The 18,994-nt window shown below is 37.5% G+C and overlaps 2 protein-coding genes across 3 annotated transcripts; both read right to left on the bottom strand.

The window, feature by feature from the left end:
• Positions 1-1,837: 1,837 nt before the first annotated feature.
• Positions 1,838-13,106, bottom strand: LOC135705637 (trafficking protein particle complex subunit 2-like protein). 2 transcript variants are annotated; one of them, XM_065227416.1, is made up of 3 exons: positions 12,997-13,106; positions 2,598-3,408; positions 1,838-2,538 (listed from the first exon to the last, which is right to left on the bottom strand). In XM_065227416.1, the coding sequence occupies exons 2-3, from the start codon at positions 3,384-3,386 to the stop codon at positions 2,362-2,364; spliced, it is 966 nt and encodes a 321-aa protein (XP_065083488.1). In that variant the 5' UTR covers positions 3,387-3,408; positions 12,997-13,106; the 3' UTR covers positions 1,838-2,361. The 2 variants fall into 2 exon arrangements, with proteins under 2 accessions (XP_065083488.1, XP_065083584.1); XM_065227512.1 differs by lacking the exons at positions 1,838-2,538; positions 2,598-3,408 and adding an exon at positions 11,697-12,201 and having other exon boundaries at positions 12,997-13,094.
• On the bottom strand, positions 9,046-11,732 carry LOC135705540 (retinol dehydrogenase 12-like). The gene is made up of 2 exons (XM_065227334.1): positions 10,853-11,732; positions 9,046-10,781 (listed from the first exon to the last, which is right to left on the bottom strand). The coding sequence occupies exons 1-2, from the start codon at positions 11,642-11,644 to the stop codon at positions 10,596-10,598; spliced, it is 978 nt and encodes a 325-aa protein (XP_065083406.1). The 5' UTR covers positions 11,645-11,732; the 3' UTR covers positions 9,046-10,595.
• Positions 13,107-18,994: the final 5,888 nt, after the last annotated feature.

Here is an 18,994-nt window from a genome sequence, read left to right as displayed (position 1 = left end):
GAGAAAATTCTTTTGCTGACCTACGCATTGGAATGGCAAATAGGCAGCTATAAAAGTAAGTTGTTAAAATTTTGTTTCGACAGAATCTCCAAAAGTTTCAAAAACTTTGGTTTCTAACGAAGTAAGAATTTAATGTTCCATGCCCCATTCTATTCAACCTGTTCACCTCCGATGATTCATCCAACGTCTACAAGTGTAGGGTCATCGGAGCTCTGACTGCCAAACTTCAGAGAGGCCTGGACGTCCTGTCTAAATATTTCAACAGCTGGAAGATCCTTATCAACGCGGCAAAGACCCAGGTCATCATATTTCCACACTCTAAATCTCCCAGACTTGTTCCGTCGGTGAATAATAAGATCTGCCTGAACGGCACAGTGGTGGAATGGTCGAAAGAGTTAGTCTACCTCGGCTTAACACTAGACAGCAAACTGATTTTCAGGGAGCACGTTGACAAAAACAAAACCAAGTGTAACATCTTGATAAGATCACTATATCCACTCATCAACAGGAGGTCTACTCTATCCCTGAAAAATAAGCTTGCTGTCTACAAACAAATCATCCTTCCCGTAATAGAATACGGGATGCCAATCTGGGAGAGTTGCGCCAAATGCCATCACCTTAAACTCCAAAGGATCCGGAACAAGATCCTTAGGATGGTCCTAAACAGTCCCCCGCGGACTAGAAATTCTGAAATCCACCTCTTGGCTGGAACTCTGACATTAGAAGAACGGAGAGTATTCATCCTGGAAAGGTTCAGAGACACCTGTCTAAGATCTAATCATCAGATCATATATGATCTAGCACGTTAAGTTAAGTTATGCTCGTAGTTAGGTAGGGTTTCACTTTTTTTAATTCAAACAAAACACACCCCCAAAGGGGTATTTTGTAATCAAGTTGAAAAACGCAAATATTAAATTAGAATTTCAAATTAATCAAAGATGAAGAGCCAGCTAGGCTAATCAATTAAAATGTTAAATCAATGTACTATCATAATCAACAGAAATAAACATAATTTTACTACTACTACCATATGCCATATAGGGCTAGGACAAGAGTTAGTTTTCAGGTCCCAACCGCTAAAAGAAAATGGAGCATAATTTAACCTTTTTAGACTAGATTCTCTCAAAGACCAATGATTTATAAATAATAATACAACGGAGCGTACGGTACGACATGTCCACGTTTCATCCATTTATTGGATTCTGAAGCATCGTGTTTAAATCTTGGAGGCCTTTGTTGTTTGCCGCAACTTTGTTCCCTCTCCCCCTTGTAGCGTATTTTTCTACATGACTGGTCGCCCTAAAATGCTACGTCATCTCTGGATCTTCCGTTACATACAAAAAATTGTCCAAAAACTGTATAAGCATTTTCCCGAAGACACTACCTAAAACAAACGGTTTAAGCGCAAAATTTGTTGTCATCCTAAATACGACCTTGGGACCATTGCACAATGTAGTCAGACGAAGTACCCAAGAAAATTATATAATTAAATAATGTTGTTTACAGCTGAGCGTGAACTTTATTTGTATAAAAACTAAATTATTCAAAAAAACAAAAAAAAAACAAAATGCGCTTGAATATTCGAAGGAATGTGATATTCTGAAAGATTCTTTTCAGATTTTACAATCGGGTCGACGAAATAGAACCCCAGCCCTTGCTATATGGGATAGCATTATTTCCAACTTAGGTGACAAGAACAATAAAGAAAAACTATGGATAGAAAAAGATTAAATAAAAATTATTAAAATAATAAAAATTATAATAAATAAAAGCACAGGATTTCTTTCCATATTCATAGCACGCCAACACACGGATCAAATAATTATCACGATAGAAACAAAATACTTATTCTATATTTTACTGCCTGAAAGTCAGTGAAGCATTTAACCGAAGACAACAAATCAATAAGACTGGCAACTCTTCCATTTTCTCATACGTACGCTATGAGACTATAGTCGCTATATTCGACTTTAGTCTATATAGCGACTATATATGAGACGGGTACAATCGCGTCATCTGCCACTCTAAGGTAAATGCTTCGAACGAATTTGATAGCAGAGATTACATCCTCAGAAGAAAGGTTTGTGTATTTGCTCATTTTTCTATGCGTTGCTTCCACCTTCACTCAAGCGCAGCGCTTTTATATCTGTCGCTTGGATTCTGGCAAAGTTGCAAGTCTTCTTGATATGATGTTTTCGATATAATGCTAGTTTCTGTGAATTGATTATATGGTTTTATGAAACAAACTAATTTTCATAAAACACTTAGCTTAAAAAGAGTATTTTCAATGAGATAAACAATATCAAGCTAGGGACCCATCACCATACAAAAATCTTTTCATCCTACCCTGACATAATTTTACTATTTATGCTCATTAATCTCCCGGACACTTTCGTTCCACAGCCGTTCCGAAACCTGATCATCGAATACAAACTTTGATTTAGTCTGCTTCACGTTGGCAATGTAATATCCAGTAGCCGGATTCTTATCCGCAGTGTTCACATTATCCGTAGCACAAAAGATGATGTTTTGCGCACCCTAAAATATGTTAAAAATGTTTAAAGAATAATTAAAGGGTAAAAGTCACGCAACTATACCTGTTTAGCGGATCGGAGCATTAGCCAAACGACTGGTGAAAACAGAACGTAATGGTACCATTTTGGGTTGTAGTCCCGGAAGAAATCCGTATGGCACAGACCCGGACACAGCACGTGGACGTCGTATCCCTTTTTGTACAGTTCACGAGCAAAGTAGAAGTTCATCAGCTTGGAGTTATTGTACAGATTGTTGAAGCGTTCGCCTTGAGCACGATCGACCCATTTTCCCAAGTTATCGAAATCAATCTTTGCCTTCTTCTCGTGCATTTTTGAAGATACCACCACGACCCGTGTAGTGTCTCCAATATTACCCTTCAGAAGGTCAACCAGCAGAAAATGTCCCAAATGGTTAACACCAAAATGCACTTCGTAGTTCTCCTTCGTGTACTGCGGAGTCTGCATCGCCAAGCCGGCATTGTTGATCAGGCAATCGAACCTCGGATACGTCGCCTTAATCTCGGCGGCAAATTTATTAATCGATTCAAACGAAGCGAGATCCAGCTCCAGTGGGATCATCTCTCCTTTGCTAGTCTTCTGCCGGATTGTAGCGATGGCCTGGCTAGCTTTCTCCATATTGCGACAGGCCATGATGACGGTGGCATCACGCGCTACCAGTGCCTTGGCCGTTTCGTAGCCAAGTCCAGTGTTGCTTCCCGTTACGATGAAAACTTTGTCGCGAAGGGAGTAATTGTGGCGCACCCAACCCCACTGCCGCTCACGTAGCTTGCGGATCAGATAGATGCCAGCACCGATCCCGACCGGGATCATCAAATACAACAGAGAGGACATTTTCTTTCAGTTTTCCAATTGGCTGGGAAAAGGTCGAAACATTTGTGTTTATTGCATTTGTTTTGGTAAAAGTAATTTAAGGTACAATCATGTGATCCATGTAGGTTTTTGGTAGTGAACGTAAGGTACTTGTAGGTTAGTTGTAGGAACCCAAGGGTTTGATAAAACAATATAATTATGTACAGTGTTAATGTTCAATACAAGTGTTGCATGTGCATTTCTAATATGAATTAAAAAATTAGTATAGAAACTTAAAAAGAAAAGCATGTGCATTAGTCATGAATGCGTCGGAGTAGAGGGTCCTTCTCAAATCCCGAGTATTTTGAAAAAAAAAATTGAAAGCTGCAAAAACTATGTGGAATAGCACAAAAAACAAGATGCCTAGAGTCACTGATTTTAAAAATTTAAATTCTCGTTTTTTTCTGATGCACAACATATTTTTCCAGGTTTCATAGAAACAGCTAAATATGGTAAAAAGGGAATACCGGCATGGTTGAATTCAACGATTGATGCAATTCAACGGCTTAAATGCAGAAACCCGTAGAAACCTCCCTCCCTCTATTGAGAAACAACGTAATCTACGGAATACCATTTGAATTCTCGGAAAAAGATTTTTAAAGGATTAGGGGAAACGCTCCTATAGTTGCGGTATGTAGAAGCGTTAGGTTCCTATAGTTGTGCATGGAAACTAAATACGCAACTATAGGAACCTAACACTTCTAACGTACCGCAACTATAGGGGTGTTTACCCTACATAAGAAAATTTTAAATATTTTGAGGCAAGACATTTTTGAACTTTGTGAGATTTTTTACTTGAAATATGGCCTATTTTAAAGATCTCAGATTTGAACAAGGAATCATGACTCTTAGACTAGGACAGCGTTTTAGCACCGACGAACCGACATACCACAGGAGCATTTCGTTTGTCCACAATTCGAATTGTCAAACAGGCGATTCGAACTTTCAAACGGGCGATCAGATCTGTCAAACGAGGTGAGCCGAAAGCCAAGGCAATATAAACTATACGTGAGTTCGTGTCCTTGAGTAGATGTCGGTAGTGTTTAAGGTGCACTTCCACTTCGAATTTTCAATTACACAAATCTCGGAAATCAGTGCAGTGCAGCAAACGTAGGGTAACAATTTAAATGTTGCACGTGTCGTAGAAGCTGATATGTGTGCACTTAAAATTTCGAAGTGGTTACGAGAATAAGTATATCACAGCGAATCACTTTAACGTATTTTAAATGTGGCGTCTTGGGCACGAATTTGAAAGTTGCTTGTATGAGCTGTCACGTCGGTTCGTCGGTGATTTTAGGATTCTGACACTTCAAAGAATTGGCTAGAGAATTAAGATGAGAATGCCAAATTAATAGATGAGAAATGTCGAGGAATTCTAGGGATCATTATGAAGGAGGGAGATTTTCAATGCTATTTGACTAGAAATTTCAGGTTATTTTGCGAAATATTTAAAGAAAATTGTAAGGAGGACTACAAGTGATTTCTAAGGTAGTTCTGAAGAGATTATTATGAGACGAATTTCACGCTAATTCGACAAATGGTTGGCAGCACCCTCTCAGATGTCAATGAAACTTTGTAAGTGTATAGATTCCGTCTACTTAAGCAACTTTGCATACTTATTTTCTAAAAAAAAAATCTAGACCAACATTTGGAAAGGGCAGAACTTTTTTGCCATCATTTTCTTCAAAAAATTATAACTCAATAATGTCAAGTCCTAAATAAATGAGCTTTTGTTGCTCACTTTGAAAGTTTTCTAAGAATTTGCTTTCAGTGAAGTCCCAAATTCCATACCCGAGCAAAGTCCAGCATCAAAATGAAAGCAAATCGAAATCAAGTTTTGATGTCAACATCAAACTGAAATCATAATTTGATTTCAGTTAACGCAGTTGCCAAACCGAGCAAAGTCTGAGATCAAATTGAAATCTAAATTTGATGTTGTGATTTCGCTGATAATGATTACTCAGGTTGTTGTCGTTTTGGTCGTTTTAACGGTTAAAATATCAAAATTGAGAGCAAACAAATCTTCCTGTGACATCACATTGAAAACTATTTCTGCTATCAGTGAGAGCAAACTGAAAACCAAATTTGCTATCCATTTTCCTGTTGATAACAAAACAAGTACATATTAAATTTGATGTCATGCTAAGGCAATGAAAACAAACCCGTAACAACATATTTTTAAAGAGCAAATGTACAGCAAAATGAAAACAAAATCTTGAAATTTCAAACTGCAATCAAACAGTGAGGAGCGCCCACTGCTATCGGACTTAGTTCCCGTGCTACAATGAGTGCTAGACAATTCAAGAGCAAATTTTCATTATGTCGTAAGTAACATTCGCACCGATCCGAGAAAAATAAAGTTTTGTTTTGATGACCGAAAAGTTATTCCTATTTCCAATTAAACACATATAATCTCATAGTGATAGCAATGTTTAACATATTTAGCCGGGTTTTAATCATACAAAGGCAAATCGCTAGCTTTCATGCTAAGAAATACTGGTTTTTGAGTCAAAAGTTATTATACGTCGTTTGGTGGCCCCTATTGTTACTTAAGTCAAAGTGTATTTACCAGGATATTCGGGAGAATTATCAATTACGTCTCCTTACGTGCAGTCCATTCATCATTTTAGGACCACCGAAATCATCTTAGCAACAAACAGTTCGATTTATTCACTTTAATAATGAGAAAGCGAAACGACGAAAGTACACTTTTCACGGGTTTCTCAGTGCTGTTACTTAAGGCAAACGGCATCTCCATAGAAATCGGGTGACTTAAGTAACATCGAAAACTATTTTGATCGGAAGGTGATTACGTCAAAAAGCAATTCGACTGGTAAATAAATTTAAAAATGGGATGTGAACCTATATTCGGACAGTATATAGTGTAATAGCAGAAGCATCGATTGACACTTATAGCTCGACTTTGTTTACCTTTGTTACATTCGACGTAATGAAAATTTGCTCTTGAATTATCATCACATCTCCCGAAGCATTCTCCGAAAATTCCCACGGAATTATGCTGCAGATTATTTTTCTTCTTCTTCTTCCTGTCATAAGACTGAATGATTGTTGGTGATTTGAGTCCAATATAGTATAGCCTTATTGATCTTTCTATTATTTGCTAGTTATTCTATTTTTCAAAGCAGCAAATTTTCTTCGCAAGTGTTAAGAAATTATTTTCCGGGATTCGACCTAGTGATCGTTCGGCCTAATGACCTTCGGCCTAATAACCCAGCATTCCTTCGCGAGCATTCAATATAATTTGTATGATATTTCTCAAAATAAGTCCTGGTATAATTTAAGGTACAGAACATTTCCCCGAAACACCAGAAATATGTTCTGATGTAGTCGGTGGGTCCTGGGTACTCAATAACCACCAGTTTATCGTGTCTTGAAGTTCCTTTGATTTTAACATCAAAATTTCATAATTCAAAAGCTCTACCTTTGACATATCGAATCATAATAACACTACATAGATCATCGACTAAAGAAGGCATCGAGTTGTAGAAATATCGACTTATGGAGAGTACGATACATCGCGTTAGAAGGTGTAATCAAAAGAGCTGTACTGTCTACGTAGTTTATGAACAGCCCCTTAGCCCCGAGTTCAGATTGACGGTGACGAAATCGAGGTGGTCGATCAGTTCGTGTATTTGGGCTCACTGGTGACCACCGAAAATGATGCCAGCAGAGAAATTCAAAGACGCATTATGGCAGGGAATCGTGCCTACCTTGGACACCGGAGGACGCTCCGTTCGAATAAAATTCGCCGCCGCACGAAGTTGACTATCTACAAGACGCTGATTAGACCGGTGGTCCTTTACGGCCACGAGACCTGGACTATGCTCATGGTTTGGTGTTTTCGATCGGAAGGTGTTGCGTACCATCTACGGTGAAGTATAGATGGATGCCGGAACGTAGAAGAGACGAATGAACCACGAATTGCACCAGCTGCTGGGAGAACCATCCATCGTACACAATGCTACTACTGTGGGTTGGGCACGTTGTAACTCCGGAAGATCACCAAACCTTTCGTCAATAATAAATGTGTCTCTGTGCAAGATTTGGCCAGAAAACTGAGAACATCGTAGAGTAACGTCCAACGAGCCAAGGCAAGAAACGGACTGAAAACGTTCAAGAAGCAGAAGAAGACGAAACGGCGTCAGAAACAAGCCGCATCCATCAAACCGAGGGTGAGTGTCATCATGGACGATGAAACATACGTCAAATTTAATTACAAGACGCTTCCGGGAGACCAATACTACTACCATAGAGGTAACTCTAAGACTAGTAGGTCCCGAAGAAACGTACTCAACTTTTTGGCTCAGCTCTGGTACTATCTTCCGTCCCAAGCTAATCGATGCACCCCTCGAAACATAAAAATATCCACGAACCCCTCATTTTATCTGTCAAATTTTCATAGAGAATCAAAACAAACATAGTGTAGTACTAGAATTTCAACTAGAATGGCGTACGTTAATCGATTTGCTTGGGACCAATAGGCTAATCAAGTAGAGAGCCAATTTAAAATAGTTAGTTTCCACCGGTTGCTACTACTGATAAGTCAATTTTTACCGGAAAAAATTGGCAAGAAGGCCATGCTTTTCAAGCGATGTGTGAGTGTGACGAACGAGACGATGAACACAGAAATTTACGTTCGGGGGTATTTGAATCGGCGTGTGCGGCCCATGATCCGTTAACATGATAACCCAGTACTATTTTGGCCTGATTTGGCGTCAATGAACTACTCGAAAGACACCGTAGCTTGGTACAAAGCAAACAATGTGCAATACGTGCCAAAAAAAGATGAATCCTGTGAATTGTGCGGAGGCCCAGCCAATCGAAACTTGTTGGGCCCTTTCTAAGCGATGTCTACACTTAAAGGCAGCGAATTCAATCGAAAAATTTTAAAAAGGCTGGACAACTATGGCCAAAATTATCGCCAAGGAGTCTCATGGACAGTGTCAGATCAAAAATTCGCTCCTTGGCATACGATTAAAGGAACTGCGGATTACTTTCATCCAATTGAAAGAAAATACTATAGAGAACATATACAGTCAAATTTTGCTCGTTGGGCTAAATCTGTAGCCCACTTAGTGAAAGACTTTCGTTACTTGAGCTGAGCTGTCAAGCTGAAAATTGGTTGAGGGATACACCGATTGTTTATTATCATCGCAATCCTTCCAAAATTGTTCATACATGAGCCCCTCGAAAAAGAAATAGTACTGTCAAAAATGACGTTTGACTTCGATTTAGGTGGGCTACAACCCAACTAACGGAAGCCCAACTAAAACGTAGCCCACCTAAACATAGCCCGGCGAGCGAAATTTGACTATATATGAAATACAAATTTTGTGCTCATTAACATAACGTTGTTTTATTCCAATAATAAACTGTGCTTATACTTTCTGGGACACTCTATACATGTAAGCAGTGGCGTCGCCTTAACCTCAATCTACCTGTTCAACAACTCTCAAAACGTAAACAAACAAAAGAATATTGGTTGACATGGATACAAATCAGTGAAACTAGAAGACTCTGTGTCCTTTGAAACTGATTTGAATGTAAACATGACCCTAAATAACGTTTTCAAAGTTGTTGAACAGGTAAAAAGTGAGGTTACGCGACGCCACTGCATGTAAGTAATTCGAAGGGCACCTTGCCAAATGTTGATCTATTAATTAATCAAAGAGAAATTCTGAGGAGAGCTGCCAGGATACATGGACAATAACTCTAAGGGAATAAAATTCATAATATAGCACACACAAATTTATTGCAGAATTTAAAGTTATTTTGAAGATAGTTTCAAGACAATTCCTAAAATAATTCATACGAATGTCGAAGAAATACAAAAAAAAGAGGGTTTGTCATGAAATTTGTACCATATTTCCTCAGAAACCCTGAGTAGTGTTCCAGGAAATTCTGAAGAAATCTCCAAGGGAACTTTATGGAGAGTTTCAAGAGAATTCCTAGAAAATTCATTCTTTGATTTTGAGAAGCATTTCAAGGAAATCATGAGTTGAAATCCAAGGAAATTTCGGGATAACATTTTTTTTTAATTCTCTATAGCATACCAAGAGTTTCCAGGCATATTCCAAACGAATTGTAAAGAAGATAAACTTAATTATCGCAAGAGGAATTCCCTTAAGTGTTCTGCACAGAATTTTCATTTTCATAGATACATTTTACAGGGAATACCGGACAGAATCATAAGATTATTGAAAGTTAAAGTAATTCTGAAGACATTTTGAAATGATCTTAAGGAAATGCTGAGATAAGTTTCAATTAAATAATTTAGTTTATTTTAATATTCCACATAAAATGCAACCAAGCGTTCACTGGAAACACATTTCGTTTCAACCTCCCCAATGAGGTTCCAGATCTTAAAAAACTGTCTGAGATTATGGGGTCAGGATGAAAATCTTAAGAGAAATAATTAAAATACCGAACAAATTATTAACTAAGTTCAACCAAATTCCCGGTTATTTCAAGGGTTTTCCCTGCCGTTTTCGATTCCCGGTTCCCCGGTTTTCCCGGTTCAGTGGCCACCCTTATTTACGTCCATATGTATTCTTGAGGATTAAACGGAGTAACTATTGAAAAACAATTAGCACAAGGTATGAAAAGTTAATTCGAGTTGGAGCTTTCCTCCATGATTTAAAGAGTAGTTTTGTAGGCAGCAGTTGAAGAAGTAATCATTGGAAGAGGTTTGGAGAACACATGACAAATTCAGAAGAATAACATTATAAGTCTGGGTAGTGTCGCTGGACAAACACCGGTCAGAAAACATTTCAACGTTCGCAAACTTTCTCGAACGTTCAGACAAATTTGCAACAGGTCTCTTACGGGATTTAGGTACCTAATCATGACAATATGATACGAAGTATGCACAGCAATCAGACTGAGTATTAGTAGTCGACACATGAAGATGAACGCAATGAATATGCACATTCCTTATCCTTAATCCATAATCGTACACAAGTGTCCCACATGAGTATTAATGATGATGTGTTTATGTACAACAAAACAGTGGTAAACTGAGAAACCACGCGGTAGCAGAACTTCAAGCCCTCTAATGCGCGATCGCAACGTCCTCTATCCCTTCACCAAGTTTGACCGTTTAGTGACCCAAGGCTTATAAGTTAGTGACCGTGTTAGAGTTCTCCCTTCCACCAAAACCAAACAGCAACTTCAACTGCTCCTGCCGGACTCTTCGATCGCTTCCACACTTTCGTTCCATAACCGTACGGAAATCTGCTCATCGAACGGAAACTTCGACTTCCGCATCTTGACATTGGACACAAAGTATCCGGTGACCGGGTTTCGTTTCTCGTCGGTTACACTGTCCGTTGCACTGTAGATGATATTCTGGGCACCCTAGGCGAGAAATTAAAATGTTTAGTTGATCACCGCTATTCACATCTTTTCGGTTGTCGAGCGACTCGAACCTGTTCTGCAGACCGCAGCATCAGCCACACTATCGGCGAAAACACCAGATAATGGTACCACTTGGGATCGTAGTGACGGAAAAAATCCGTATGGCACAAACCGGGACAAAGCACGTGCACGTTGAATCCTCGTTTGTACAGCTCTCGAGCAAAGTAGAAGTTCATCAGTTTCGAGTTGTTGTACAATCGATTTAAACGACTGTCATAATCGACCCATTTTCCTAGGTTTTCGATGTCTACACTTGCTTCTATTTCGTGCATCCTTGACGACACGACCACGACTCGTGAGTTGTTCTTCTTCAGATTGTCTTTTAGCAAATCCACTAAAAGAAACTGACCTAAGTGGTTCACGCCAAAGTGAACTTCAAATCCCTCCTGGGTGAACTCAGGCTTCTGAGCAGCCAAGCCAGCATTGTTAATCAAGCAGTAAAAATCCGGATACCTGAGTTTGATTTCCGAAGCAAACTTACGGATGGATTGGAACGATGCCAAGTCCAGCTCCATCGGTATCAATTGACCTTCCTTGGTATTTTGGCGGATATTTTCAATCGCTTCGTTAGCTTTGGATATATTGCGGCAGGCCATAATCGTGGTAGCTTGCCGAGCGGTCAGGGCTTTGGTAGTTTCATATCCAAGTCCGGTATTCGCACCAGTTATGATGAAAAGTTTCCCTTTCAGAGAGCTCTTATTCGTGACCCAGCCCCACTTTCGGATTTTGTACCGTCTCAATGCATAGATACTGGCCGTAAGCAGACCGGACGGAATCAGTAACTCGTAAGGGATAGAGGACATTGTTTTCGCGCGAGTACGAGCAAACGACTAGAATAAGAAAAATTGAAACCACTTTTTAATTATGCACTTTCACACAACTTCTGCCTTTATTAGTTAGTATTGATGATATTCCTAACATTTTTGTCAAACGTCTTCGATGTCAAGGGCTCTCCGGGAATGTAGAACGGATTGCAAACCGCATCCGTATAGAGTGAATGCAAGTTTCTAAACATACTTCTGACTTCGTTCTCCCGGAACGAGGTGTTACTCGAATCTATAACAATCACAAGCTTCACTTTTGTGTTTGTAACGTATCCGTAGATCTTGTAGATCTCGGTTGAATTAAGCAGCCCCAAGTAGAGTTCCCTTCCATCGGCGCTTTGCTTCTGACCGGAGGAACATTTTTCCTCAATCACATCGAGCGACGCATGGACCTGATACTGAAGCTCGATCTCCTTGTCCGGGCTGGCCGTTGCAATATAAAGCGGCGAGTTGTCCTTACCGATAATCGACACGCAGGCACACATTTCTAGCGTAATAGACCGGGGATTGCCTCACAAAACTAGTCTTTTGAAGAACTACAAGAGAGAATAAAAAAGGGAAACTTTGAAATAGGCTACAACTAGAAATGTGGCTTACGTTGTTGGGTCGATTCAGTATCAATAAGCAAAAGTGAAATTATAATTTTTCAAATCAATTAATAAGTGCTAATTACTTGCTAATGGCCAACGATCATAGCATTTGATACAGTTTAATTGGCTATTGATTGAAATTTAAGTTTCCCCCAAGATTCATCTTAAGTCAAGGCACTGCTTAAGCTATATAATGTTCACCAAGTATTGAACCGTGTCTATGAGCATAAACAAACTTCGTCCCATGATGGTTTTATGCATACATATTCAAATATTCAAGTGCGAGCCCGGCTGAGATGGAAGCACCGAAGTAAATGATGGAAGGTGATGAAAACAGAAAACAGGTTTTTATCTAAACTTGAGAGATGCTGGATGCTAACTATTAACCAGCAGCGGCCGTATCGTCACACAGAATGACCATGAAAAAGAAGGAGTGACAATATCGGTCCGCTTCTTCTTGTGTGCATACGTGGATGATATGGTGCAATGATTTTCTGCTTTCTCATTTGTTGCAACTATTTGGGCATTGGATTACATTCAATGGATGCAATTCAAACATTGATTGTTAAAGTTTGCATTCTATTACATTGCATATTTGGAAACGTCGAAAATTTGTCAGTGAATAATCAAAGAGATAGGTATCGAACCCGTCATTGTTGTTATTGTTGTTTTAGACCAACATATTTTAGACAAAGCTAATTAATATTTAAAGTAAACCCGTAATAGGACAAACAAACTTACCTAGACTTTGATTTGAAGCTGTTAATCTACACTAACTTAAATGCGTTTTTTAAAGATAACTTTTAAGCTACAGTGAAACAACCAACTCGTGACGAAGGTTTGTTTACAACTGGTTGGATCAATCAGGTCAGTTCGATTTCAGTTTGTGCCGCTATCCGATAATGATACAGCGGCTTTCAAGGTTTTGACAGTTACAAATAGTGACAAAGTATAGGTACCAGTGATGCCACATATACAGATTTTCTTGAATGTATAGATTTTTAGAAATTTTTCGAAGCAGAAATTTGTTTAAAGATTACAGATTTTTGTAACAAATATACTGAAAACTGCATTAGGGCTGATGCATATATTATGTCACGCTCTAAGGGGGAGGGGGGGTCTAAGATTTTGTGACAAGCAATGCATTAGGTATAGGAAAAACGTCACGATAGGGGAGGAGGGGGTAATTTTTTGCTCGATTTAGCGTGACATAATTAATGCATGGGCTAGGTCCTATGTAACATTGACAGATTCTCTTCGTTGGCTTTCTCTTTGTTTCCCCACGGCCATGTAAAAACATTCCCAGGTACTTTCAGCACACAGATCGATAAAAGATGCTCTTATATATGCCTATGGCTAAAAATCTCTAAAATAAAGATTTAAAATAATGGATGCTCTTACACACTTAATCTAGCTCGGTAAAATCTCCAACAGCCGATTACCTCGGCATTTACTTTTGCTGATATATCTGCAAAATATCTGTTTGTTAGCTGATATCTCAGCAAAATGATATTTGTTAGCTGAGTCTCGGCAATTGTTTTACTGAACCTCAGCAAAATAAATTGCAGAACTACTCGGCTGTTGGAATCTCGGCGAAAAAATTTAAGTGTGTATATAGCATCTTTTTTTCACTCTTTGTTTCAAATTCAAAATAAATTACATTTAATTTTAACCTACACGAAACGAAAATCAATTATTTTATTCATGTGTTTCACATATACATTTTTGTCAAAACATAATCCTTAAACTTTCCATAAGACATACCCCGACCAACCGTTCGTGAAACTTCTTCAAGGTGCTTTATACTGAAATAAAGATTTATGTCGGCAATTCTTTACTTTAAATTTTCTATGATTTCGATGTAAACATTTAAAAATCTTTATTGCTCGATACTTACATTTAAGATTATTTCTTCATCGGTCATATGATAGTAATCTATAAAGATGCCATACTAAATTTCTTTTAATTTCTATTTGTCACATGGACTTTAGTATTCTTTACAAATATTCATCAATAAATATTTAAATACTGATATCATCGTAACTTTGAACTTTGACAAAGAACAACAAAGATTGCCATCGATGCACATTTATTATCTCCTTGTTATCGATTTGCATCGCTGGTTAAAGAGAGTTCGAGACACACCAGGTGACAGATAGCAATGTTTATATTATTTATCGACATATTTGGCATTTCATCGGAAGAAGCAATCTGCTGGTAAATGAACGAGAAGACCGATGGCCGTGACGCAGCAAATGTTTACCATTGTAGTTCTTCACGTTTTATATTTAATAACCCGTGATAGCATGCGTGGTGGGATTCTCGGCATTTGGAACCCAATGAGGAAAATTAATACCTTTTTGACCTCTATTACACCTACATGGCTGACTGGTTGATGGTTATGACAAAACCGAGGACAAAACAATATTGAATTCATGTATGAAAAGATTTACAGAAATTTCAATACACCACATACTAGAGTGTGTTTGCCTGTCGTTGATAAGCTCATCAACAGCAGCTGTGGACCTGAGGATTAGCAACCAACAACGAAATCAGTACACCCCAGATGGCCTGGGATCGAAACTAGAAATTATGCAGATAAAAAATCACAAATAAAATCAGCAGTTGTGTATCGATATTTTGATTTTACAACAGAAATCGATATTTTGATCTGGCAACACAATCGATATTTTAACATTGGTAACGATTGGTAGCAATATTTTAAGTCAGATCTTTATAAACGATTCACGATTAGACTTTTAGCACTTTTACAATTATTCATGAAATGGTGACGATCGCTATCGATTTTTCTTATGAATGGCTTTGAAGATCGATGCATAGAAAATTAAAGAAAATTAACGAAATGGTTGGTCGGGATGGCTCGGGCTGGTCTAAAAACTTGTTTAAATATTAGAAGTTTATAAAATATATAGCATCTAAAGTGGACCCTACACGATAATTGTATTGTCAATATATTCTATATTGATGTCAGTACATCGGTATTGACAATATTTCTGTGTTCACATCATCAATATTATTGTCAATAATTCCCCTTCGCGTCAATATATTGATAGGTGTGGGGTTTACTTAATACGACAAACACAACAAGCAACGGTTATGTGCTCAAGTTATTAACGAAAGAGAAAGTTGACGAAGAGAATCGATCAATGTTACTTAGGATCTAATGCAATGCTAGATTTATACAGATTTAAGGAAAAATCTACAGATTTAGAAGCTGAAAAATCAAAACGTTTGCTGGAGCTCAAAATTCCACACTCAAAAAATATTGAAATCTAAATAGTATAAAAGTTACGCTAAATCGCAACTCTCCGTACCGACGCAAAGGTCGGTATAAAGTGAGAGAATGCAAACTTAGTATAAAAATGGTTTATGCGTGCCATAGTACACGAAACGAAAATCAATTATTTAATTCATGTGTTTCACTTATACATTTTTGCCAAAGCATCAGCCTTATACATTCCATAAGACAAACCACATAGGTCCTATTAGAATGCATAAAAGGTATGTGTGACCGCTTATACATTTCATTTGACACAAGATCTTTATTAACTTTTTGCAAGGCGTCTGCTTATTAGTTGACTTATACATTTTCTGAATAATCAGCAATGGAAATTTGCCAAAAGGTATAAGGAGATTTCTATCCGTGTATAAAATCGAAATATACTTACAATGCATAGATACGGTTTATTCGAGAGAATGTATTTTTCGCTTCTTTATTTTATTTATGGCAAATATTATTGTTTTCAAATAAAAATAAAAATTGTCTAAGGAAGGTATTTTAATTATTTTCTTTTTTATCAATATTATTTACAAAATACTTACAATTTCGATGTTCATTAGGATGAACTCGTGCTCACGCAGCCTAGCTGCCCAGGCGCAGTAAAAATCCGCCGGGACGAAGCTCCGAAGAGAATCCAGATGTTCTTTTTTTCCTATAATTTTTGTAAACACTGATCGAATTCCACTCCGTTATCCGGACTTAGTATAATTTTGACAAAAATTTTAAACAAACCAATGTATAAATTTTGAAAACCCATAAAACGCATAAAATTTAATCTATATTCGTTTTGTAATACTTTTGAGTGCAGATGGAAAATGTGGCATCACTGATAGGTGCCAAAGCCAATGGCTAGATCAACTGTGGTACACGCTATGAAAAAAGTACCCAAAAGTATGTTCTTTCTTTTCACACTAGCTTTCTACTCAAAAGTAATTTACTTGTACCCAAAAGTAGATAAACATGATTATACTCAACATTGAGTTCCCACACATTACACAACTAGTCAAAAGTATGTAAAAGTGAACTAACCGTTGGGTACTTTTTTCTTACCGTGTAATATGTTCTTGTAACAATATTACAAGAACATATTACACGGTAAGAAAAAAGTAATATTATTACAAAGACCTTTTGCAAGACCGATTTTCATCACCAGCCTTACTAAATCAGTGCCAACATTTCAAAGGGGCGTAATTGCATTTGTAAACAATGGCTTTAGCCGTCGATTTCTCGCGAATAAAAGCTCACTCATGAAAAATAATGACACCAGCAGGTAGATGAATGTTTCCTCTACCAGCTAGCATTGTTATTTTGGAGAGGTAAGATTTCATTCGCGAGAAATTGACGGCTGAAGTCATTGTTTACAAAATCAATTACGCCCCTTTGAATTTGTAAAAGAAAAGGTTTGTCCTGAAAACGTTCTCAAAACTTTTGCTGAAAGCAATCGAAACATGAAACTAGTTATATGTACACACTGAGAAATTATTACCGAACTCAGTAATTTTTACCGAACTTTCAACAGCTGAACCACAGACAAACAGACATAACTCATTGAATATTTCTCACTGTAGAACATCGTCGCTAAAACATTACCGCCATCTGTTGAGTACACTGTGGTGGGTAGTACGCTGAACAGATGGCGGTAGTGTGTAAACGTCAAACGCAAGGGAATTTACTATGCGCGCCACAGGTGGCGGTACTACCAACTATGATACTTTTAAATTGACCGTTAAATGCTTGTTCGATCAACAACTTGCGAGTGTTATGTCTGTTTGTCTGTGGCTGAACGTTCGTTAATCAGTTCGGTAAACGAAATGCCTGCCGAACGTTCGGTAAACCAATTTTTCGATGAGCTTTCAAAATTACCGAACGATTCGGTACCTTTTTGCAGAGTGATTCGGTAATTTTTTACCGAATTGTTCTTTAAAACTGATGTTTTCATTATTTTTAAATTTAACTGCTTTTTTCAGTTAATTTTAATAAAAAGTCTTGAAATAATATTCATCAGTTTTTATTTAATTTAAAACTTGTCACTGCACTTGTGATACGTGCAAAAAAAATGTATTTGTGGCCAAAAAGTGTTAGAGCCCTTTCAGGTGGTTATATGCGATGCAGTCCAGATACATAACCTGCAATCAGAACACGGCAAAATACACGCTATCGCTGACAATGCCTGGAAAATAATTGGATTTGCTAAGTAAACAATCGCTCTTTATTCTAGGTGCACTTTTTACCATTCCAGTAAATAAAGCCTCTCCAGATTTGACAGTTTGACTGTGCAAAATTTCGGTAAAATTACTTGTGATTTACGCACGCTATACCACTCCTACGCGCCAAATCTCAAAAGTTACAATGATTTGAAGGTGTCCTGATTAATGTGGATACAGACCTTACAGACGAGCTCCGATCAAACCAGGAGGAGCGTCACTTCTGAGGATGTATTTTTATTCAAAAATAATCTTGGCAGCGCATGAGAGCGGGATAGATTACAATAGATAGAAGCATAAACAGTAGACTGATGCAAAATTTGAAATTTTCGCTCCACAGTGCTCAAACGGTTTCAAATCAGGTCCTGATTAGCCTATCAAAATTTTAACTCATTTGGTAAGAAACTGACTTGGCACAAACTATTCTAAATTTATATGGAAATTACTATGGGAAAACCAAACCTTTTTGTTCATTGTCTTCTACCAATTTTCCATATTGCTTTTCGAAAATTTCTATAACTATTTTCTAAGCTACAATTTTGCTGAATATAGTTTTTCAAAATGTCAAATTAAAATTTTATTAATTGATTAAGAGATTGAAAATCTTATAGCACGATCAAGCAGCTGTTCTGTGGGCAATACTGCATTTTGCAGTGTGACATAGTAGCCATGATATTTGTGCTCTATTCTTCGCACCAGAAACACCAATGTTGCCTGCTGAACAGTTGAATGAGCATAATCATAAGACATCAGTGACTTGAATCATTAACTTTTGACTTTTGTTCCTTACATTTGATTGAAAAGTGGTTTTCAACAAAATAGTAGCTGAGAAATCTATCAGTTTTAAAAGCATAGTGATGGGGTGAATTTTTAGATAAATGTGAACAAACACATAAGTTTTCGTATAGTAATCCCCATATAAACTTGAAATGGTTTGTGCCAAGTCAGTTTCTTACTAAAGTAGTTCAAATTTTTTGAGGCTAAGCAGGGCCCAACTTCAAACCGTTTAAGTACTGTGGAGTGAAAATTTCAAATTTTGCATCAGTCTAATAAACAGGGATGTTCAAGATATATTGCAAAAATATTACTAGGATTAAATGGGATAAAAATAAAATTCCCTGTGATTTTGTTTTTCATTGTTGGGAATATGAGTGCAAAATTTATGGATAAATCGGATGGGGATTAATTTAAAATATATGTGTAGAAAAATTAAATCAAACTAAACAAAACTTAA

Source organism: Ochlerotatus camptorhynchus, unplaced genomic scaffold (genome assembly GCF_037179485.1).
Source record: "Ochlerotatus camptorhynchus isolate MF236.1 unplaced genomic scaffold, CSIRO-AGI_Acam_v1.1 ptg000002l, whole genome shotgun sequence".
Taxonomy (NCBI): Eukaryota; Metazoa; Arthropoda; class Insecta; order Diptera; family Culicidae; genus Ochlerotatus; species Ochlerotatus camptorhynchus.
Note: the sequence above shows the minus strand (reverse complement) of the source record. Positions and strands in the feature narration are given on the sequence as shown.

Coding starts and splice junctions, on each gene's coding strand:
- LOC135705637 (XM_065227416.1), bottom strand. CDS start 3,386: ATGTCCTCTCTGTTGTATTTGATGATCCCGGTCGGGATCGGTGCTGGC. Junction 2,539..2,597: donor TGCTCCGATCCGCTAAACAG/GTATAGTTGCGT, acceptor AACATATTTTAG/GGTGCGCAAAACATCATCTT.
- LOC135705540 (XM_065227334.1), bottom strand. CDS start 11,644: ATGTCCTCTATCCCTTACGAGTTACTGATTCCGTCCGGTCTGCTTACG. Junction 10,782..10,852: donor TGCTGCGGTCTGCAGAACAG/GTTCGAGTCGCT, acceptor TTTCTCGCCTAG/GGTGCCCAGAATATCATCTA.